Below are 24,759 nucleotides of genomic sequence, written 5' to 3'. Positions count from 1 at the left end.
GAGCTAACTCTTCACACATGGACGTGACCATCACCTTAACAAATGATAATGACGACAGTAATACCTATTATGGCCTGGGTGCTCTGCCAAGTGCTTTTTGCATAAATTATCTCATTTTTCCCCCACAACAACCCTTTGAAATAAACGGTATCCTTTCTACTTTAGACATATGGTAACAAGGCACAGAGAAGTAAGATAACTTGCCCAACATCATTTCTTTGGTTTCCTTGGTGTGTTTAAACACAGTTTAGTCTGTAATAAAATATTAATTTATGACTTCCTTCTAGAAAAGACAGCATTGTAAAATGACAGACAGTTGTGTGACTGGGATCCTGATTTATGAGTAGTATGCTTTATCTGGATTCTGTAACTCAGATGACAGAATGCATTACCCAGAGCTGCTGCACACATAAATAAGCTATAAATGTATGTGTGATCCTTATGCCTAGCAGTTTCCTTTCCAAAATAATAAAGGTTATGAGGGACTTCCCTGGTGTACAGTGGAAAAGAATCAGCCTGCCAATGCAGGGGACATGGGTTTGACCCCTGGTCCAGGAAGATCCCACATGCTACAGGACATGGAGGTTGGGGGTTGGGGAGAGGGCAGCAACTGCAATTAGGAAAACTCAAGTACACTTAAAAATATATTTTTGACCCAGAACAGCAGGGACATTTGCCTTTAAGTAAGTGCATATGTGCATGTCAGCAATAACCCTGCTATAATCTAGGTATAAGAGCAAGAATATGATGCTAACATCAAAAACACACTACTGAACATTTTAAATAAATTTAAAACCTTTCCAATCCTCTATCTCAATTTAAAACCTGTCGCTGACATAAAGTTAGCTCTACTTAGACCGTGCATGTGTGCCAAGTCGCTTCAGTCGTCTTTGACTCTCTGCGACCCTATGGACTATAGCCCACCAGGCTCCTCTGTCCAGGCGAGAATACTGGAGTGGGTTGCTGTGCCCTCCTTCAGGGGATCTTCCCAACCAGGGATCAAACCCATGTCTTTTATGTCTCCTGCATTGACAGCCGGGATCTTTACCACTAGTGCCACCTGGGAAGCCCTGCCTAGACTCTAAGAAGTGGAATTTTCAAGTGCCATCCAGAAGAAATCGTATTCTCCAAAAATGTACTATATTTGCATTTGCCAGCCCTAGGGGAACTCTCAGCTCAACCATTACAAGTGCCTTGATTTCCTTGTACAAAAAATTGACATACTAATACCTCTCCAGAGCTGAATGGAGGACTTAGAAGGATGGTTTATATATAATGCACTTACAATGATTTCCAGAAAACAACACGTACTCAACAAACGTTCATTACTTTCCCGTTCTCTTAGATGTTAATGAACATCATTATGAAGTGTTATCTTCATAGTAATAGAATATAGGAGATGGCTCCATATAAAAAATGAAGAACTGGAAATAAAACCTAGAAACCTAAAAAATTTATATATTTTTTATTCAAACTTTCATTTATCACAGCTTATTCTGTAAATAATTTCTTGACACTGGTCTGAAGGGAACAAAATGGTTTGGTGAGAAAAGGGCAGGAAGAATCTGGAGAGAGTGAGAAGCTTCATTCTGTGCCCACACAGGTGGAGAGTCATGTCATATAGGTTAATGCTAAGCTGACATGACTTTTAAATGATTTTTTTTAAGCACAAAATTAAATATTTTTCTCCTCCAACCTAGTCGTCTCCTAAAAGGAATATGAGTGCTATTAAACCAACTGTGAGGAAGCTGAGTCTGGGCAAGCATACTTCACAATATAAGCCTGTTTGTCTATAAAGTTCAGTTTGAAAAATCAAAGATATAAAATAAAAAGCTAAAAATAGAATATTGTTTATCCCTTTCCTAAGTAGGTTTGCAGCAATTATGACATCAGCCTCTGAAACAATTGGGAAAGTAACCATCAAAAAGCGATGGGAAGAGAAAATGCAGGGAAACAGAAGTAGGTCACCAAAAATCACAACCGAGTTATTGCCTAATGATTTTCCTGATAGCTTTTGCCCGGAGAGGGTGACCTTGTTTTGAACATCACATTAGCTTTGTGAATAATCAAAGGAAAATAAACAGGGAAGGCTCAGAAAGTTTCTGTTAAACTTTAATTTGGTGTCTTAGACAAGTCTCCTTTCAAGATTTCTTTGTATATATTATCATTCAAAACTGTTTATATTATAAACAGAAATTTGGCATTACACAAACTTGTGACTTAGTGATTATTCTGTTTGAATTTTATCTCAAAATAAATAGTAATCTATTTTTTATTTAACAAATATAAGCCAGGCATTCAAGCTATGCCTGCAATGCTTTTAGTTAGTCTATGTTATCTAAGGATTTTTTTCTTCCTAATGAATAATAATTAAAACCACACTGGCAACCAATCTACCTAAATGTATCATTTGATTTTTTTCTTTTAGTTCACCCAATATTTTATAGTTTTAACCTTTCTTTGTGCCCTAACTATAGCAACTGTATATAGTGTCCAATCACTAGCATCCAATACTCTGCTTCTAGTTTCAACTAGTTACCTAATTAGAAATAAGCCTCTAATCATAATCTCTGTTGTCATACAGCCATCCTATGTGATGGCAAACATTTTTACAGTGATCACATCTCCCACCATGCACAGTTCCAAGGTTCTCAGACCTTTCTCAACCAGTACAAAGTAAATGCTCAGTAAATGATAGCTGATATTATTACTACCTGAAAACATTTATTCCCCACTTCTTTTTAAAAATAATTAACTAATTACTTAACTTGTCTGCACTAGGTCTTAGCTGCAGTATGCAGGATCCCCATCTTCACTGTGGCATGTAAACTCTTAGTTGCAGCATGTGAGATTTAGTCCCTTGACCAGGGATCAAACCCATGCCCTCTGCACTGGGAGCATGGAGTCTTAATTTTAAATAGTTCCACCAGGGAAGTCTCTCTCCACTTTCTAAAAATCAGATCCAGGGAGAGAATCCATACGTACCGTCCTGAAAAAATAGGCACCATGTAGTCACTTGGCAGATTTTCTTTCTCCTCTCCAGAAAGAAGGCTCTTCTTGGCTCTCTTTGTTTGGGGGCTCAACTTGGATGAATAATCTAACATCAGACTGGAATCTGTAAGTCTGACAACAAACACCCTAATGTTAGTCAATAATGTAAAAAATGTTTAGAAGTTTTAAATTTAGGAGTGTTGTGTAGACTCCTAGATGGCTAATGTTATAATTATCTTCTATCTTTAGAACTAAAATAGAGTGAAAATGACCTCACATAATGCACTCTATCCAGACATAAGAAAAATAGGTCTGTGGTAATTTCATGGCTTTTTCTCATTAAAGTTTCAGGGGAAAGCAGCTGTGCTTTGGTAATGTTTCCGAATACCCTTTGCTGTTAAGTTTATGTTGGAAATGTAGGCAGCCTACATGAATGGTTTGGATACATTGTGCATCCAAATGCTTTCAGAGGATTGATAAACAAAAATAAAGCAAATTTTCTGTACCGAGAGCCCAGGCAATTCTGAAGCAGGGCCTTGAGGTTGAACTTCAGGTTTTTGTATAATGCAGCAGACTCCATTTGAAAGAACATTGAGCTCATTAAACAACAGAATTAATATGTTTTAGATGAATACACAGCATCAAGTGACTCAGAAAATTACAGATTTGATAAAGAACTTTTTGATAATGCTGTAGTACACACAAAAATCCACCCATGCACACTGGTGCCAGTGGTGCTTGGAGGCAGCTATTGTTCTAATAAACCAAAAAATGTGTTACAGTGGGAAACGAGACAACTGAGATTGCACCTAGAGAAAAGGACTGATGACATTAAAAGTGCAGTCTTAATCTATATAGTTCTTGCACAAAATGAAATGCATTTTCATTCAAATGCAGAATTTGGCATAAATTTTAGGAGTTTGTGGACTCTCTGAAGTCAATCCATGGACTCAGGTTAAAGGTCTCTCATCTCCATTGTAATGACAGAAAGTCACAACAAGAAATCCTACAGAAACTCTCTGTATGACCCCTGCAATTTTTCTATAGACTTGATTCTGAAACTGAAAATTAATATTAAAAAGATCTCTAATATATGGAATCTAGAAAGATGGTAGGGATGATCCTATGCACACGACAGCAAAGGACACGCACATAAAGGACAGAATTTTGGACACAGTGGGGAAAGGAGAGGATGGGATGATTTGAGAGAATAGCATTGAAACATATACGTTACCATATGTGAAACATATACGTTACCAGATGTAAAACAGATAGCCAGGGGAGTTTGCTATATGATGCAGGGAACCCAAGGCTAGTGCTCTGTGACAACCTAGAGAGTTGGGGTGGGGAAGGAGGTAGGAGGGAGGTTCAAGAGGGAGGGGATATATACCTATGGCTGACTCATGCTGATGTATGACAGAAACCATCATAATATTGTATAGCAATTACCCTCCAATTAAAAATAAAATAAAATTTTTTAAAAAAAGGTCCCTAGTGTCAAGAAAATTAGAAAAGAAAATGAAGCATGTGAATGGTGTGGCAAGTAAAAACCAAGCTGCCCAGTTAAAACAGAAAAAACCTTCCAGAGTCCAAACCTTGATTGTTTCTCAATCTTTAAAAAACATTAGGAAAAGCAGGGATCACTTAGATCAAAAGAAGACAGTGCATATACATAGTACAGAATGGATACACAATAATGCAAATAAACTTATCCTCTGCGAAGCAAGCAACACAGAGCTCTTGGGCTTCTAGGAAGCCCTGGGAGTAAAGTGGTTCTGGGCCTGGGAGTATAGGGTGAGCTACAGGCTTCAATTCCTGGAGTGGAGGGGTAGCATGGAAATGACAGACCTCTTCCTCCCCCACTAACCACCCCTCCCCCAGGGTGAATATGTAGCTCTTGTTCTATGATCAGCATTAACACTAAAGGTTAGAACCTTGAATTCAAGCTTGTGGATTGGTTACCAGTTGGAAGGCTTAGTGAAATTTGTTCCTGGGTGGCTGTTCCAAGCAACAGCAAAATGATTGCATTCTAAACCCTTAGTGAGTTACAAAGTACAGGCTGTGCTAATACAGGTCTAAGTTTAAAGTGGTATTTTCCATCACTCCTTTAATTCCATTACTATACAAAATAAAATTAATTATGGAGTTTGAGCTTCTTTTTTTCTACTTATAGAACATTTGTATTTTCTAATTTTTCTCATTTCTCTATTTTTGCTCTTTTTACTATTTTCATTCTACTGTCTATACTCATATCCTCATGAGCATATTTTCAAGGTTTGCTTATATTAAAAAGGGACATATGTATAACTACGGTTGATTCATGCTGATGTTTGACAGAAAACAACAAAATTCTGTAAATCAATTATCCTTCAATTAAAAAATAAAAGTCATGATTTGTCATTCTTTTTGTTGTATTGTTGTTCCTTTTTTTCAGTCATTTTTTCCTTTAAGATAAATCTTTCAAACGAAGCATTTGTTACATACAATGTGCCAGAATGTGATTATTCTATTCTCACAGGTAAATCACAGCATACAATTTTTAATAGTTGAACTTTATGGTAAAGATTTATAGAACTATCATTAGTTTTTATGTCATATTTCATTCGGAACAAAAGACCTCATAAAAGGACTGTGGTTTTACATATTATATAGTATTATTTAGAAAATCCAAAGTACTTAGAAGATATCAAACATTTGCTATGCTCACTAAAGTTTCTTCAAGCTAACAAGAAGAGTGTATTTAGGATTAAATGTTAAAATACTGTGCTAACAGACTATTTGGCAATGTTAAGTCATTTATCAAAGATGTCTGAGAAGACATCTTCATCTGATTGAGTTTAAAACTCAATGAAGTTTTAAGAAACTGACTATGCAATAATTGTGTAACTAATTATGTGAAGAAAAGCCATCAATTGTCTCTTTTGTTATGACCCAAGAACACGGAAACCTAACATCTTACTCTATCAAATTTTAAAGTCAAATAATGTTTTTAAAGGAGTTCAATAGAAAATGTAAAATTTAAATTTCTTTTTTAAATTTGAATTTCTTTGAAGTTACATCAAAGAGCTAAATAAAGGCTTGCTAACCTCTTGGGCTTTTAGTTGCATCTAAATTTTGAAAATAATCCTGTCTCAAAAGCCAGTTTCTGAGTAGACACTTAAATTTTGGTATGTATGGATCAATGTGGTCTTTTAACTATTAAAACTATATTTAATGTTCTTTACGTCTTAAATCTTGATTCTTTCTGAATTTCAATTTATGAAGGCAGTGAAAATAAGCTATTGTGTTTAGTTGCTAAATCGTGTCTGACTCTGCGACCCTATGAACTGTAGACCTCCAGGCTCCTCTGTTCTTGGGACTTCCCAGGCAAGAATACTCCAGGGGGTTGTCATTTCCTTCTCCAGGGGATCTTCCTGACCCAGGGATCAAACCCATGTCTCCTGCATTGGCAGGTGGATTTTTTACCACTGAGCCACCTGGGAAGTCCCTGAAACTAAGGCAGGTTTTGAAACTATAGGTAAGGATTGATTTGTCTATGCACGTGCACCCACACATCTGTAACTGTGTCCAGGAACATCTACCTGTACTCTACTACTAATTGTGGCATGTCCTCTGTTAATATGCCTGAAGTTAATAGAATTTACGGATCTATCATGGTTTGTTTGACATCATCACATCTATGACCAGCAGCACCACAGAGAAGGGATGTAGCCCAGGAGAAAGCTCTCTCTAGAAATGTTCCAGGGAGTCAGAAATAAACTTGCACTTCATCCAGTTCAAATACTGAACAACAACATAACCTTCTGCTCGTACAACTTCATAATTATTCTTGACAGGAAAAGCAAGAACAAAACTACTATAGAATCACTGGACTGGAAGAGATCTCAGGGACATTTACACCACCCTCCTTGCTTTATAGATGTAGAAGACCTAGATTGTCTTTGTAACTTGCCCAGGTTCACCCAGCAAGTTGGTAGGTGAAGTAGGACCAGCACCCATGTGGGTTAGTGTTCTTTCCTCTATACCAGTGGCCTTCAACTTCGTGTCTGAGTCTTCTCGATCCAAACATATTTGATCATGTCACCTATATATGTCTGTCTATTTATAAATTTTATACATATACTGCTGAATAAATATTCTCACTTTATGAAATTTCAACCAATAGAAAAATGTTCAGGGCCAAATTTAATCTTTTTAAAGACAGAAGTGCTAATATATCTTCCTACACTTCCTTGGCTTGCCTTCATGGACTCCCCACTTCGGAAACCACAACAACATGTCACACTGCCCATAATGACTCTGATGTTGATTAGCTATTTCTGAATTTATTCACATCTCGCAAAAAGTCGAATGCGACTGAGTGAGTAAGCACAGCACAAAACACAGAGGTTATGAAATCATCACAGTCCAATTAGAAATAAAGCATTAAGAAACTCATTAAACTTTACATGAAGTCAAATGCTAGTTCTTCAAAGTCATGTTTATAATCATCGTAATTTCACATAATTGTGAAAAATTGTCCTAGTTCCTCAGGATGAGTAACTATGCCTGGTTATGTTAAGTATGGATCTACTTAATGGCTATATTACTTTCTGAAAACATTATGACAACTTATCAGCATGTTCTAGAAAAAAATGATGAGCTGGTAGGCTTTGTCTTTTCTTGACACTGCTCCCAAACCCAGCACCACCCACCCACAAATGTTCATGATTACATTACATTATTGATTTCCTTCTCTATCTGTCCCATTCCTGTGACTATTCAAGGAGAGGGATGGCCTAAAAGTTAGATTTATATCCTCAGCACTGTGTCCAGTGCCTGACAGTGTTCAGTAAGTGTTTATTGAATGAGGTGAAATCAAGATTCAACCTCCTGTAACCGTACTCTATCTCTATGATTCTCAACTCTGACTTCACATCAGAATCAGCTGAGGAGCTAGTAAGAATGACCAATGCAGAGGTGGGACTTCCAGTATGGTGGAGTGAATAGTTCAGCAGTTCCTCTCTCCAAAAAAGCAGTGATAAAACTGGATACAGTTGTCAAAACCAACCCATTCAGGCCTCTGAAAATCAAGTACAGGCACACACTACACCGACACGTGGCTATTCATGAAAAGATACTGAGCTTCAAGTCTGAATAGTGGGAGTCTGTGTGACATGCTTGACTAGTTCTTTCCCACCCACCCCCAGCTCAGTCTATAAAGTAGTTCTACTAAGGTGGGAAAAGGTGAGACACTCTTAATATTCACTGTCAGAGGGGCTGATTTGGAGCAGAGCATGATAAACCTCCACAACCAGCAACACTGTGAGTAACACTAGCCATCTAAGTAGCAAACAAACAAGGGAATACCAGCAGCTCAGTCAGTCCTAGAATACAGTCATGGCCGAAACAAGCAGCAGATGGGCAGATCACTCAGAGAGATAACAGGAAGATTTGAAAAATAAGACCACCATGGGGGCCTTCATAAGCTCTCTCCGTGTGCTTTAAATAGAAAAAAATGGAAAGGACTCAGGTTATCCACATATGATTGGCTGACTGTAAGCCTGTGTGTGCGGAAAAGAGACAAGGGAGTCTCAGTTCAGTTCAGTCGCTCAGTCATGTCCGACTCTTTGTGACCCCATGAATCGCAGGACGCCAGGCCTCAAGGATTTCACTCGCAAACAAATCCAGGGCATACACATTTTAAAATGACCTGGACTTCAAATATGCTCCCCAACATACACACCCAGACACACAAATCTATTGCCAGAGGATGGAAGCTTTACTGTCTTGAGATGTTTGAGCACAGATGTTTGACCATTCACTGACTGGTCATTAATCCATGCAAATATCAAGTGATCCCTATGAATTCAGGCTTAAAAATAAGAACAATAATTTTTTTAAACACTAAACAAAGACATCAGCAGTAACAGTGCTGGGTAAACAGAGTCTATAAATATGTTTAGGCAAGTAATTAAACAAAACACAGCAGCAACACATTTGGGGAAAATTCAGAATCCAGAATTATTACAATATGTTATCTATTATGCCCTATTTTCAACAACAAAATAATTATGAGACATGAGAAGAAATAGGAGAGTGTGATGCACGCTGGAAGAAAAAAAGCAGTAAATAAAAACTGTCTCCAAGTGCACCCTGATATTGGATTTAGCAGACAAAGACTTCAAAACAGTAATTAGAAATATGTTCAAAAATAAGGAACTATATTCAAAGGCTAATTAAGGAAACCATGTTTAAATAATTAAAGGGAAGTATTATAATAATGACTCAAAAAGAAAGAATGTCAACAAAAGGATAGGAATTGTAAAATAAGGTCAAATGGATATTCTGGAGTTTAAAAGTACAACAACTTAAATGAAAAAGTTATTAAAGGGACCCAAAAGATTTTATATAAAAGAATAAAATAATCAGATAAGCTGAAGATAGAAACTATCTAATCTAAAGAAAAAAAAAACAAACAGAAAAAGAATGAAGAAAAAAATATGTTGTCAGACAACATCAAATATACCACTATATGAGTAAAGGTAGTATCAGAAAGAGGAGAAAGAGAGAAAGGGAAGGAAAAGATATTTGAAGAAATAATGGCTTCAGTTCAGTTCAGTCGCTCAGTCGTGTCTGACTCTTTGCAACCCCATGAACTGCAGCACGCCAGGCCTCCCTGTCCATCACCAACTCCCAGAGTTCACTCAAACTCATGTGCATCCAGTCAGTGATGCCATCCAGCCATCTCATCCTCTGTCGTCCCCTTTTCCTCCTGCCCCTAATCCCTCCCAGCATCAGAGTCTTTTCCAATGAGTCAACTCTTCGCATGAGGTGGCCAAAGTATTGGAGTTTCAGCTTTAGCATCATTCCTTCCAAAGAACCCCCAGGACTGATCTCCTTTAGAATGGAGTGGTTGGATCTCCTTGCAATCCAAGGGACTCGCAAGCGTCTTCTCCAACACCACGATTCAAAAACATCAGTTCTTTGGCGCTCAGCCTTCTTCACAGTCCAACTCTCACATCCATACATGACCACAGGAAAAACCATAGCCTTGACTAGACGGACCTTTGTTGGCAAAGTAATATCTCTGCTTTTTAATATGCTGCCTAGGTTAGTCATAACTTTCTTTCCAAGGAGTTAAGCGTCTTTTAATTTCATGGCTGCAATCACCATTTGCAGTGATTTTGGAGCCCCCAAAATAAAGTCAGCCACTGTTTCCACTGTTCCCCCATCTATTTCCCATGAAGTGATGGGACCGGATGCCATGATCTTCGTTTTCTGAATGTTGAGCTTTAAGCCAACTTTTTCACTCTCCTCTTTCACTTTCATCAAGAGGCTTTTTAGTTCCTCTTCACTTTCTGCCATAAGGGTGGTGTCATCTGCATATCTGAGGTTATTGATATTTCTCCTGGCAATCTTGATTCCAGCTTGTGCTTCTTCCAGCCCAGTGTTTCTCATGATGTACTCTGCATATAAGTTAAATAAGCAGGGTGACAATATACAGCCTTGACGTACTCCTTTTCCTATTTGGAACCAGTCTGTTGTTCCATGTCCAGTTCTAACTGTTGCTTTCTTAAAATTGCCCAAATTTGTGTAAAAATAGTACTCTGTGAATCCAAGATGCTCAACAAACCCAAGTATGATACTCCCAAAGAGATACACATGTAGACATATCATAGTCAAACTGTTGAAAGCCAAAGCCAGAGAGAAAACTAGAAAGTAGCAAGAGTAAAATGATTCATCACATACAAGGTAACAAGGTATTAATGACTGATTTCACATCAGAAACTATACATCCCAGAAGACATTTGTATGACATATTTAAGTGCTGGGGGAAAAACTAAATCAAGAGTTTTATATCAAGCAAAACCACTACTCAAAACTGAAAACAAAGTAAAGATATTGACAAAGACAGAATTCATTGCTAGCAGACCTGCCTTACAAGAAATGCTAAAGCAAATCTCTCATATATCACAAGGAAACATGATAAATGCATTTATGCCCCAAAATTAGATGACTTAAATGAAATGGAAAAATTCCCATAAAGATTTAAATAACCAAAACTAACTCAAGAAGAAATTAAAAATCGAACAGATCAATAACAAATAAGAAAATTAAATTAGTAATTTATCTATGCACAAGGACTTCCCTGCTGGTCCACAGGTTAAGAATCTGCCTTGCAATGCTGCTGCTGCTGCTGCTAAGTCACTTCAGTCATGTCCGACTCTGTGGGACCCCATAGACGGCAGCCTTGCAATGCAGGGGGCCCAGATTCCATCCCTAGTCAGGGAACTAAGATCCCACATGCTGTAGAGCAACTAATCCCACATAGTAGAGAGCCCATGTACCACAACTAAGACCCAACATAGCCAAATAAATAAATAAATATTTTAAAAAATCCATGCACAATGGATAGCCCAGGCCTAAATGGTTTCATTGACAAATTACATGAACTATTTAAGGAAGAAACAAACCAATCATTTCCATATTTTTAAAAAAACAGAAGAGAAGGAAACACTTCCCAACTTTTTCTTTAAGGCCAGTATTACCTGATATCAAAGCCAAAGACATTATAATTTTTTTAAAAACTACAAACCAATATTCCTCTTACACATAGGCACAAAAATCCTTCACAAAATATCAGTAAACTGAATCCAGCAACATATAAAACCAAGCAGAATTTAGCCCAGGGATGCAAGGTTGATTTAATATCTGAAAATCAATTAGTGTAATACACCATGTTAATAGAATAAAGAACAAAACCCACATTATCATCTCAAGAGGTGCAAAAAAATTTTGACAAAATTCAGCTTTCTTGCATGTTAAAAAATTCTCAACTAAATAGGAATAGAAGGGAACTTCCTCAATCTGATAAAGGCCATCTATGAAAAATCTATAACTAGTATCATATCTAATAGAAAAAAAAAACTAAATCCTTTCTTCCTAAGATGGGGAACAAGGCTATGATACTTGCTGTTACCACTTCTATTCAATATTGTACTGACGTTTACAGCACAGTGAAGAATAGTCGAGGCAATTAGTTAAACTGAAAAATTGGAAAGCAAGTCTAACTTTAGTTACAGATGATATAATCATGTATATAGAAAATGTCGGGAAGATAACCTGGAGAAGGAAATGGCAACCCACTCCAGTACTCTTGCCTGGAAAATCCCATGGACGGAGGATCCTGATAGGCTATGGTCCATGGGGTCACAAAGAGTCAGACACGACTGAGCCACTTCACTTTCACTTTCATACACAAACACACACACAAATGCTAATAAATGAGTTCAGCAAGGTCACATGATACAGAATCAAAGAACAAAACTCAATTGCACTTCTGTTTACTAGCAGTGAAAAATGAAAAAATAAAATTAAGACAACTCCACTCACAATTCTATCAAAAAGAATAAAATATTTAGGAAAAATTTTAACATAGAAGTACAAGACTTTACACTGCAGATTACAAAACATTATATGATAAGTGAAACAAAGATCTAAATAAATAAATATACATGTTCATGGATTGAAAGAGTCAGCACTGTTAAAATGGCATATTTTTCAAAATTGATTTATGCTTTCAACATAATTTTTATCAAATTGCCAGAAGACTTTTGTCTTCATCGAAATTGACAAGGTGATCTTAAAATTTATATGGGAATATGAAGGAACTACATAAGCAAAAATTTTTTTGTATAAGAGGAACTCAGTTTGAGAACTTACATCCACCAATTTCAAAACTTTTTATAAAGCAACAGTAGTTAAGAAAGCGTGGTACTGGTCTAAGGACAGGCATACAGATCAATGCAACAGAATTGAGAATCTGTAAATAAACCTTTTCATTTACAGTCAATTGATTTTTTTTTCTTTTCAAAGCTCTTTTTCTTTATTGTTATTTTAAAACTTTTTATTTTGTATCGGGATATAGTCAATTAACAATGTGATAGTTTCAGGTGAACAGTGAGAGGACTCAGCCATACATGGTCAATACATTTTTGATAAAGGAGCTAAATGATTTCAGGGGGAAAGGATAGTCTTTTCAACAAATGGTGCTGTGACAACAGTCTATGTATATGTGAAGGGATGAATTTAGAACTTCACATCACATACCAAAAAAATAATTCAAACTGGGTATTTTTAAATGTAAAGCTAAAATTATAAAACTCTTAGAAAAAAAGATAAGAGAAACTCTATGAAGCTCCAATACTCTGGCTACTTGATGAGAAGAGCTGACTGATTGGAAAAGACTTTGATGCTGGGAAAGATTGAGAGCAGGAGGTGAAGGGGACAACAGAGGGTGAGACGGCTGGATGGCATCATCGACTCAAAGGACATGAGTTTGAGCAAACTCCAGGAGATCGTGAAGGACAAGGAAGCCTGACGTGCTGTAGTCCAGGGGTCATGAAGAGTCAGATATGACTTAGCGACTCAACAACAACAACAATGATGTTGAATAAGCCAAATTTTACTTAGATATAACACTAATAGCATGACTAAAAAAGGAAAAAAGTGACAAATCGAACCTTATCAAAACAGAAACATTCTGGTATCTGAAGGACACCGTTAAAAGAATGAAAAGACAAGGCACAGAATGAGAGAAAATATTTCTGAACATACATCTAAGAAAGGAATTATATACAAAATATTTAAATAACTCTGACAACTCAATAATAAGCAGAAAAAAATCCAATTTAAAAATGGGCAAAAGATTTGAACAAGCATTTCACCAAAGAAGTACACAAATGGCTACCAAACACATTAAAAAGATGGTCAACATCATTAGCTATTAAGTAAGTGCAAGCTAAAACCACAGTGAGACGCCACCACATACCTAAAAGACAGGCTGTAAAAAATGATAGAAAATAACTAATGTGGATAAGCTGGAATCCCTGTACCTTGGTGTGGGAATGTAAAATGATATAATTGCTTTGGAAAAGAGTTAAGTTGTTTCTTGTAACATTAAGCATAAACTTAGTACACAGACAAGCTGACATTTTAAAAGGTGCAAGAGAAGGTAGATTTCAAACAGAAAGCCTTAACTTTCCATAATAATTTCATTTGTTCAACAGAAAACTTACTTTTTATCCTCTGTGTGCAAAATTCTATGCTTGATGCTGGTGTGGGAGGGGGATATGAAGATTACATATTAAATTAAAGACTTGTTTTCTGAGACCTTTACTGTCTAGTAGGGTTGCAAATGCTACCAGCCTGATGCGTTGTATTACGTCAATCAAAGGAGAAAGGCTGGAAGGACAGAAGGCAGGCAGGCAGATAAGCAGAAAGAGCAGAGCAAACAAAGTTGAATTTACAGGCTTAGAGACAATTTCTGTCTGGGGCTATCAGGGAAGCCTTTGTGGAAGAGCTGGACATTGAAAGATGGATAGGTCATCCCAGCATGACACAGAGGTGTTTGCAAAAGCTTGAAAACAGAAGCTCCATTTTCATTTCTTACTTATCTATACGTTGCTACTAGACTTTACTGAGTGGCCACAATAGAGCTGAACTCACTTTTATTAATCTACCATTTTTCCTGTAAAACTGCCTCTCTCTATATATTTACAACTTGGCACTGCTGTATATGGGCTTCCCTGGTGGCTCAGATGGTAAGAACTCACCTGCAATGAGGGAGATCTGGGTTAAATCCTTGGGTTGGGAAGATTCCCTGGAGGAGGCCAAGGCAACCCAGTATTCTTGCCTGGAAAATCCCATGGACCGAGGAGCCTGGTGGGGTACAGTCCATGGGGTCGCAAAGACTTGGACATGACTAAGGGACTGAGCACTGAGCACTTATCAACTATTAGCTGGATCCTCATTTGAGGTGCTCTTGCTTTCTCCTGTTTCACCCAGAAAGGCTGGTATGGAAAAGGTCAAGTCTGCACCACTGGTTCCCTTGGGCTCTCAGAGCTTGCGGATCTCTGCGGGGAGGCTCAGTTACACCCACTGCTCGGCCAGCAGTGAACAGAGCTACTGTTTCACCTCTGGGCGCTGGGAGGTGACTGGGTCCTTCCTCCACCTTTGGCTACTCACTCTATTCCTACTCCTTAAGGGGACATGTCTTCCTTCTCACAGCCTGATTCACCTGCCTACAAAAGATTAATGCCATTTTGGGGTATCTTATATCCTCTAAACTTGTATTTAGCCTGCAAAAGAGACTGATGGGTAGTATTTTCAATGTAAAACAAAACAAAGGAGGCAGAGAGTTGAAGCCTGTCTTTCTGGGCTTCGTTATCTGTGGAAGGAAGAGCTTGAATTAGATGAGCTTTTAGTCTCTTCCTGCTTTAGCATTCCACAGTTTTATGGAGCTATGACAAACTGCCAATTGTATGAAAAACTGGGATTGCCAGGAGTGCTACTTCTAGTTCTCTCTTCAAACAAGCCACAGTTTTACAGCAGTGAGAGTTGGAAATTGATGCACAGTGAATGCTACCCTCTTTGGACTCAGGGTTTGTTTGGAGGATTCAGAACACAGACCAGTTGCCTTTTAAAGAAGTAAGACTGACCACAAACTGGCCCATTTCTAGGGGGATAAAAGAATAACTGGCTTTCTGTTTTCCTTGGATTTTCCCCAGACCTTCTCCTACCAAATAGGAAGTAATATGGCTCATCGTTTTCTTGGTACTTAAATTCTGGAAGACAAATCCCAGAATGCTCATTTTCTACCCAGGAACTATGGTGCCTTTTCCTTATATATGATAGTTGGATTTTCCTTTAGAGAAGAGGCTATATTTTAATACCTCTTGATTTAGTTGCTAAGTTGTGTCTGACTCTTTGTGATCCCATGAATTGTAGCCTACCAGGTTTCTCTGTCCATGAAATTTCCCAGGCAAGAATACTGAAGTGGGTTACCATTTCCTTCTCCAGGGGATCTTCCCAACCCAGGGATTGAACCCTGGTCTCCTGCATTGCAGGTAGATTATTTTCTGACTGAGCCACCAGGGAAGCACTGTAAGGGCTGGATTTTAATCTGCTTAGAATCAGACAATAGGTGTCTCCCATAACCTCAGAGGGTTGAGAGACTCATCATCCAAGAAATATGCTGTGTTGTCCTCTGGAAGTTATTCATTTTACTTATCAAGCATAACAAAATCATTCTTTTTTCTTCCCATCTTATTCAAAAGAGAGGATTTTGAAAACATTGGTTTCCATATACCACATTCCCTGTAAACATCTGCCTTATTTCATCCTAATTCCCTATAATATTGGCCCTAGGAAGGGATCATCAGCTCACACACGGGGCTGATATTTATATGTAGATTTTCTAGTGCAGTAGTGGTGATCTTTGTTGAGTCACAGAGTTCTCCGACAATATGATGAAAGCTAGGGTCTATCTCAGCAAAAAAAAAAAAAAATCTCATCTGGACCTAATTTTACATGTAATTTCAGATCATCCAAAACTCTGTTGAAACCTATTCACAAACAGAGGCTAAGAACTCTTGCATAATGGTTGCAAAGTGGTCATGAGTACCATTTCTCCTTTAATCTCTAATAGTATTTGTGAATTATTAACATAAAAGAATAGTCTTGTATCATTTTTGTTTTCCTGAATCACTTTCTTTAATTTAGTTTTGTCCTAACTGTGACTAAGAACAAAGGCATTTAGAATAAGCCTTCCAGAATTTATTTTACAACTCTTGGCTCAGAATGCAGTTGGTAACCGATCTGAGCTAAAACCACAGTGACACTGAACAAGCCATTGTTCTTAAGATTTAACTGAGGTCAGCCAAGATGTGGGCACATATAAATCTCCATAGTTTCCACTTTACTACCAGGACATCTAACTACAAAGAGAGGCTAAAAATGGATCAGGCCCAGTGTTCACATACATTCCACAGAGCTGCATTTCCAACTCCACACCAGTTTTAATTAACAACACTCTTCACAACCCCAAGAGAAAGATTTCATTTAGCAGGGAAAAGTTGCTCCATTTTGAAAAATAAAAAATATAACCTGAAAGAATTATAAAGATTTTGAAATGCTCAAAGAATATTATCTGCACCTGTTAGCTCTAGGTCTAAAAAAAGAAAAACTAAAATACCCCCAGGATTAGGTTAGCTTTATTTTCTTTTACATTGCATTACACAAAGGAAAAAATATTGGCATCTTCCCTTTCTTCTTTTTAGATCCACATTTCTACTAATAAGTGGAGTTGTTCAAACATACCAAGCCATTAATAAATACCTATCTACCTACATAAATACTTAAATAGCAAGAAGGAACAAGATGCGAGGTTGACTATAGAAATAATTATAGTTCCACTTCCTACAGAAAGTTTATTATATGAAGTTGTTTATAACTAAAATGGCTAAGTCTTCCAAAGACAAAATAGAGCAAATGTTTTCTGGATAAAATACAAAGATGCTCAAAGGTTCAATTAATAATGTTTGATATGATTTATCAGATTGTAAATAAATATGAATGGTGCATATATGGTTAAAAGAAGAATTTAGGAATAGAATTTAAGAAATAAAACTCTCTTTAACAAATTCATAAAACTCTATAGACTCTACAGCATTGGGGGAATGAAATGAGTGTACATGAGTTAGCTTAACAATTGTAATGAAAACACTCATTTTCTACATTTTCTATAGATTCAGCACAGATGGACCAGGAAAATGGATATTTAAAACATAATCCTCTCTATTACAAGACAGCTGCTTTCCTAAGTGAGATCCTTAAACATATGTATGGAACATTCTTCAGAAGAACACATGGTACTATCACATAGCACGGTGCCCATTCCTGTCTCGTTTGGAAAGCAGGTCATTTGAAACAAGGGTCAAAAGAAATGAATTCACCTCCTCCCTGACAATATTTCCATATTTGCAGCCAATTCGAGGTCCTCATGAATATCCCATGGCGCACATAACCCATGAAAGTGGGATTGAAGAACGATCCTATTCCATTTTAAGTGGAATTTCAGAATGTTGCCGTCACACATTCCAGGTAAACTCCAGAGACTTTGGTACTGGACGTGCAGACGCTCCCAGGAGGTCGGCACCGCACCCCCAAAGCACAGCTGTACATCAGTTGCTGATTAACCCACAGGGATACAGGAGTTTCTGCCTTCAGAAGCAGTCCTTACTTCTGTTCATACAAACCACTGTATTATTTCCACAATCACTTTTCTAATTCCTTAGAAGTAAACACCTCTCCCAGCTACCCTGACAGATATTTTGTGGACATAAATTGTATAAGACTTAAAATAACATCTGTTTATAACAAATAATGCAATATATGCCAGACAGAGGAGATCTGAGGCAGCAGCTGGTAACTGACCACACAGCCCAGGAATTCATACGTTTGGAAGTTCAACAATCCTTTCTGTGGACTATAGATAGACATTTAATAAAATCACATGAATCTTGCAAGTGTTTTTTAATCTCCATGACACATTTCGCTTGGGATACTGAGAAAATAAAAACTGGCTTGGACTGAGAAGGTACGGATCCAGCCAGCATTCATCAGGCTGGAACAAGACACAGAGAAGCCAACCTCAGGGTTCACAGGAAACACTTCTCCTGGGGACACTGCTGCAGTAGGGTTCTGACAACCTCCTCTGCATGACCACAGACTCACGGAGAAACTTTCTTCTCCAATATCAAAGATAATAAGCTGGTTTGTTGTTTGAAATTTTTTTAGGAAGAATGAGAGATTGCCTCTTTGCATGGAGGACCTCAGAAGCAGATTCAGTTCTCAGCCCACGTGCTGGGTTCCTAAGCGATTTCTAGATAAACAGTCCTCATTTATCTCAGCTCGACTGTTTCCAAAGCAACAGGACACTGATTTACTTTTTAGACCAGACCTGCATCTAAATCCCACTCGTCCTAGAATACTACTGAAACCCTCTTTTTCTTTTCTTTTTTTAAACTTTTAAATTTGTTTTGGGGTATAGCTGATTAACACTGTTGTGATAGTTTTGTGTGAACAGCAGAGGGACTCAGCCATACATATACATGTATCCATTCTCCCCCAACCTCCCTCCCACCCAGGCTGCCACATAACATTGAGTCGAGTTCCATGTGCTATACAGTAGGACCTTGTTGGTTATCTGTTTTAAATATAGCAATGTGTACATGTCCATCCCAAACTCCCTATCTCTTCCCCCTATTCTCCCCCTGGGCAACCATAAGCTTATTTTCGAAGCCTGTGAGTCTGTGAAAGTCTCACTTTTCCTCTGGTGTGGGGTCTCCCTCATGGCAATGGGTTGATAAATATAATTCTGTCAGAATATAGGTTTGTTCCTGGTATTGTTAAGCTGACTGAGATACGGCCACGTTTTTATAAAATGCTCCGGCTAAAGAAAATATTTGCTGCTTGAATAACAGTTTGGAATTTTGATGCTGGCTTTCAGATACAGAAAGAATAGAACACATCTCTGCTGCAGTTTGGGTTCCTGTGGTCTGTGAATTTTTAATCCTATTCTCATCTAAGTTGAAAGTTGAGAGGGCCAGGAAACCTGCTGTGTCAGAAATGTGATTTCTCAACTTTGCTGCTGCTGAATGTTGAACACAACCTGTGGCAAAACTTCTCGGCTTCTAGCAATATCGCAGTTGGCAATTCAAGCAAGACACCCCAGGGCGACTGCGAAGCTCTTTGTGAAACTCAGGTAAGCAAGGGAAAGGGGAATCCAAGACATAAATCCCAAGCCTTCCAAACACATGGTTTGACCTTGCTCCATACCTGGTTTAAAGGTAGGGCTGCCGGACCCACGAAGAAATGAAAATGTAACCTGGGGCGTAAGGTGGGGGTGGGGTATTCAGAGAGCACGGCTTTGCCCCACGTTTGTAAGGCTGCTTTCACATACCCGTGGGAGTAGCCATAGTCATAGGCTGATGCCGCCTTGTGACTGGCTGCAGACGAGAGGGCAAACTCGGAGGCCCGGGAGGCCTGATGCTGGTAGGATGCGGCGGACGCCTGGCTGAAGGCCGCTGACTCCTGACGGTGGGCAGCGGATGAGCGGCTGCTGTAGGCGGTGGAGCCATGGGTGTAGATGGCTGAGCTTTTCTTCTCCTGCTGGTACTGGCTCATGGTGGTGCTGAGGTCCCTGTTGCGGTAGCTGCGGTCATAGTGCTGATGAAGTTTCTGGTAAAACGGCAGAGACATCATGTGCCCCCAGGGATCCAGGCAAGCTGTGAGAAAGCAACCGGTTTGAGTGAACTGGTGGCTCAGAGGTTAAAGCGTCTGCCTACAATGCGGGAGACCTGGGTTCAATCCCTGGGTCGGGCAGATCCCTTGGAGAAGGAAATGGCAACCCACTCCAGTATTCTTGCCTGGAGAATCCCATGGACAGAGAAGCCTGGTGGGCTACAGTCCACGGGGTCGCAAAGAGTGGGGCACGACTGAGCAACTTCACTTCACTTAAGGAACTAACTCTCCAGAACAAGACATCTAAATCAGTAGGTGAAAATTACTACCCTTTTATTTCTTCCAAAGAGTAAGTGGAAGTGGAAAATAATGTGAAGGTTAGTTTAGCTGTTTACTCAATTAACTCCCTGCTTCACAGCCCTGATGTACCTCCTTCTATCATTGTGCTGCCTTCTTTTTAAATACCTGGAGATCTTTACAAACTTTCCCTGTTGTGCTATTTCAATGGATATATGTGGATACACGTAAATGTGCTGTTGTGTCCAACTCTCTGCAACCCCTTGAACTGTAGTCCACCAAGCTCCTCTGTCCATAAGATTTCCCAGGCAAGAATACTGGAGTGGGTTGTCATTTTCTTCTCCAGGGGATCTTCCCGACCCAGGGATCAAACCCAGGTCTCCTGCTTCTCCTACACTGGCAGGCAGATTCTTTATCACTGTACCACCTGGAAGCCCACTTTAATAATATATATTTCAAATTTTCTGGCATTTCCTTCTGATGGGGACTTTACCTGAGAGATTGTGTAATAATGGAGAGTCTGTGTCCAGCCAATGTGGTTTTTATTCAGCAAATAATTACTGAGCACCTACATTGAGCCTGGTACTATTCCTGACCAGGAGATAGATGAACAAAACAACAAAATTCCTGCTCTATATAGATAACCCTATATAGAATCTTATATTCTATTGCAAGTGATGATGGACAAATAGAGAAAATAAAGTGTAAGGTATATTAGAACTTGCTTAATGCTATAGAGAAAAATAAAACAGGAATGTGGAATGGGATGCCATTTAAACAGCATCATCAGGGATAATGGTGATGACTGAGCATGAAGGTGACACCTGAGCATGAGAATATCTGGGACGGGAGAAGCATTCTGGATGGACGACCACTGCACAGGCACTGGGGGGCTGTGAGCCTGCCTGTTGCATTGTACTCCAGGAAAGGCAAGTTGGCCAGTGAAGCTGTGAGGAGTGAAAGGGTGCAGGGAGAGGTACAGAAGATGATGTCAGGGAGTGGGGAGGGAGGAGGGTAGTGTCCTACAGGTAGTGTAAGGACTTTGACTTTTATTCTGAAAGGAGTAAGGAATCATTGGAAGGTTCTGAGCTGAGAAACACTCTTGCTGAGTCTGAGAATAGACTGCTGAGGGACAAGAGTGAACGCCAGGAGGCCAATGAGAAGGCTGCCATGGACTGAGTTGTACCTCCCCAAATCCGTATTTGAAGTCCTAACCTCGTGACTGGATTTAGAGATAGGATCTTTACAGAAGAAATGAAGTTAAATTGAGGTTCTTAGGATAGGTTCTAATCCAATAGGACATGATTGCCATCGTTATAAGAAGAGGAAATCAGGACACAGATATGTATGTATGCAGAGGGAAGACATGAGAAGATGGACTATCGGCAAGCCAGGGAGAGAGACCTCAGAAAAGACCAACCCAGCTGACTCTTTGATCTCAGATTTCTAACCTCTGGAACTGTGAGAAGATAAGTTTCTGTTGTTTAAACCACCTGGTCTCTGGTGCTTTTTTACGGCAACCCTACTGCGATAGTCCAGGCTAAAGATTATAGTGGTAGCAGTGAAATGTGAGAAGGGATCCAACTCTGCATATTTTGTAGGTAGAATCAAAAGTATTTGCTGAAAGTTCTGGAATAGGGTATGAAAGAGAGAGAGGAGTAAGTGACAGCTCCAAGGACTTTGCCTAAGTAACTGGAAGATTAAAGCTGCTGTGAACTGAGATGAGCAGGATTGTAAGAAAACAGCAGTTTGGGATGGAAGAGCAGGAACCTGGTTTGAGACATTTTACATTTGAGATATCTGCTAGACACCCAAGTGGAGAGATAAGGTGGGATGTTGGACATGTGACTCAGGAATACAGGGTAAAGGTCCAGGATGGAGACCTACATTTGGGACTCACCAGCATATAGATAGTATACAGTCCCCTCCCCACCCCACCCCCCCGCCAAAAAAAAGAGATGAGAATGAAAGTCCTAGGACTGATCCTGGAGGATGCTTATATTGCCATATAACAAGCCCTCTCAGATCTCACAAATGGTTCAAAAAGATGGTGTCAAACCAGAAAAATTCCATTAAGAATATAAAGCCTCCTAGTCTTCCTGTATTAAAGAAGAAAGTCTGTTAGCACTGTAGCAGTTTGCATTGTGAATTTGAGCTAACAGTCCTACTGAAAATCAAAGATGGGTTTGCTTAGCATAGAGAGGGGAGACTTCAGATTGCATTATCTTTCTTTAGAAATCTGTCCACTGACTGGAGCCTATCAGCCATACTAATAACCCTGGATGAAGTAATCGTTTTATGAAAGCCACCCCCTTCCATCATTAAAGCTTTTGTGCATGTCCTAAATGTTTTACATGTAAAATCAGTTGTAATCAATTTTTCAAATCTTTTAAAAAATTCTAAATGAGGACTGAATCTTTCTAAACTTGCTACATTTTTTTGGGTCAAGCTTAAAATCTTTTTATTTGAAGTGAAAAGTAGGCATGTATTCCCTAGAGAAGAAAATCCAGCAAACTTCACTCCAGAAATATTTATGTTAAGGCTCATGGAAGATATCAGTCTACATGGCATTTCCCAGGAGGAAAAAAATAGCTACCAGCAAACAACTTTTGCTTCAACCCTTAAATAGACCGTTATTTTCTATTTTAAAATATACAGAATAATGATCAAGTATAATGAATAATCATTAGATTAATTTTTATAGAAAAAGGTGTAGACTATATTAATATAGAAGTATATGATATTAGGCATTTATAAAGCTATTTGGTAAATTTGCATAATGATACATAGTATACTGCAACACAGAAAATGTTATTTGAATGATGTCCAAATAAACAATGAATGACCTTCTTGTGTATTATAAGCTAAATTCAGAATCCAAATAACTTGAAATGCTGTTAATTTTCACAAAATAAAATCTTTAAATGTCTTGCCTCAATTCTATTTTCCATTCTCTTTATTTCTATTTTCCTCCAATATATTTACTTTTAATAGTACTGAATATTCCAAGCACAGAGATAATATATTGCAAGTAAACAGGTTTATGTCAACAGAGCTGGTTGTCACAGCTCTGACCTCTGGAACGAAGGTACAACTACCTTCTCTTCATTAAGTAAGTAAGGATTATCCCCCAACACATGACAGCTAGGGTGCATTGGGAGGAAAGATGGTTTGGTTGTCTTCTATTCCTTTAAGACCTGTGTTGTTGTTGTTTTTTTCCCCCTGAAAATAATTTGGGAATTTAGGAAGAAACACTAACTCCATAGTTGTATTGTGACACAATACTTTTGTATAGGAGTTAGGGGCTGAGCTATAAAAATTCTTCACAGAAAGTGTGAACTTTAGGGTCATGATGCAGGGATCTGCATTGCCTCTGAAATACTGCTTAGCCATTTTCCAATTAGAAATACCCCCAATGCACCCTTACATTTATCCACATGGCATTGTCAGGGCAAAAATCACTGAATTAGAAACTTGAGACTTCAGAGTTAACCTACTCCTTTTGATCATATTTGTAATCAGGCAGTACTGTAGGCTTATGGAGGATGGAAAACACATGATTTCCTGTTTCCTCACCCATTCCAGATTTCAACCAAACCGCCGAACTGTAACTTGGAAAGAGTACTTGACTCACGCTTACAGTTCTATCTGAGACAGCTACAGTTTTTTATAGCTCCAGGAACAGTAGCTTAATTTTAAAAGAATCCACTGATCTGAGAGAAGGGCTGTGCCAGCACAAACTGGCACTCTGCTGCTCACATTCCTTCCCTGGAGCTCCACTTTCCTATTTCTCTGCTATTCTGACATCTCTTGGAGAAAACTGCTGAGCTCAGAAGACAGAAACCACACATACCGCAGTGCTGTTGAGCACATAAAACATCAAGTGCACTCTTCTGCCTCAAGGTCACACTTACCAGCTTGCAAAGGATTGATGGTGGTAGAAATGTTCCGATGTGACGGTGGGTGCTGGATGAGACAGTGAAAAACCCACGTAGGTCAAATCCAAGAAAAAGTTAAGAGTCAGGGCTAAAAAGACAGGACCCTGGGGGCCAGTTCAAAAATAATGCATGTGGTCAGGCAGTAGAATGTCAGAGCCACACAGCCAGCCTTTTATGGCTAAGAGAGTAGATAAATATAGCAGCAAATGAGGATTGCAGTCCTGAACGGAAAGGAAGAGGAAGGCCCTGGCAGGTAGCTGCCACAGTAATATATTGACATGCATGCCAGTCGGTGGGTCTGGTCTGATTAAGCTAAATGTAGGGCTTTTATTTAGCTATATGAGTTATTTTCAACATCATTTTACCACAGCATATTTAAAAGTGTAATAGAAAGAGTAGTTTGTGTTATGAGCTAAAAATAGGTGTAGTAATCTGATTCCCAAAATGAACTTCATGGAATTTTAAT

At 38.7% G+C, this 24,759-nt stretch overlaps 1 protein-coding gene across 2 annotated transcripts in view; it reads right to left on the bottom strand.

Annotated features, from left to right (window-relative positions):
• MYOM1 (myomesin 1) overlaps positions 1-24,462 on the bottom strand; it is a 121,593-nt gene extending 97,131 nt beyond the window's left edge. The window contains exons 1-3 of one of the 2 annotated variants that reach the window (XM_006071064.4): positions 24,270-24,462; positions 19,778-20,102; positions 2,986-3,123 (exon numbers count right to left, since the gene is read on the bottom strand). In XM_006071064.4, the coding sequence (XP_006071126.3) occupies positions 2,986-3,123; positions 19,778-20,079 (440 nt within the window). In that variant the 5' untranslated portion in view covers positions 20,080-20,102; positions 24,270-24,462. The remainder of the gene's footprint in view (positions 1-2,985; positions 3,124-19,777; positions 20,103-24,269) is intronic. The other variant, XM_044934795.2, reaches the window with a different exon arrangement.
• Positions 24,463-24,759: the final 297 nt, after the last annotated feature.

Source organism: Bubalus bubalis, chromosome 22, assembly GCF_019923935.1.
Source record: "Bubalus bubalis isolate 160015118507 breed Murrah chromosome 22, NDDB_SH_1, whole genome shotgun sequence".
In the NCBI taxonomy this organism is placed as follows: Eukaryota; Metazoa; Chordata; class Mammalia; order Artiodactyla; family Bovidae; genus Bubalus; species Bubalus bubalis.
The sequence above is the reverse complement of the archived record's forward strand: the minus strand, read 5'-3'. Positions and strand labels throughout refer to the sequence as shown.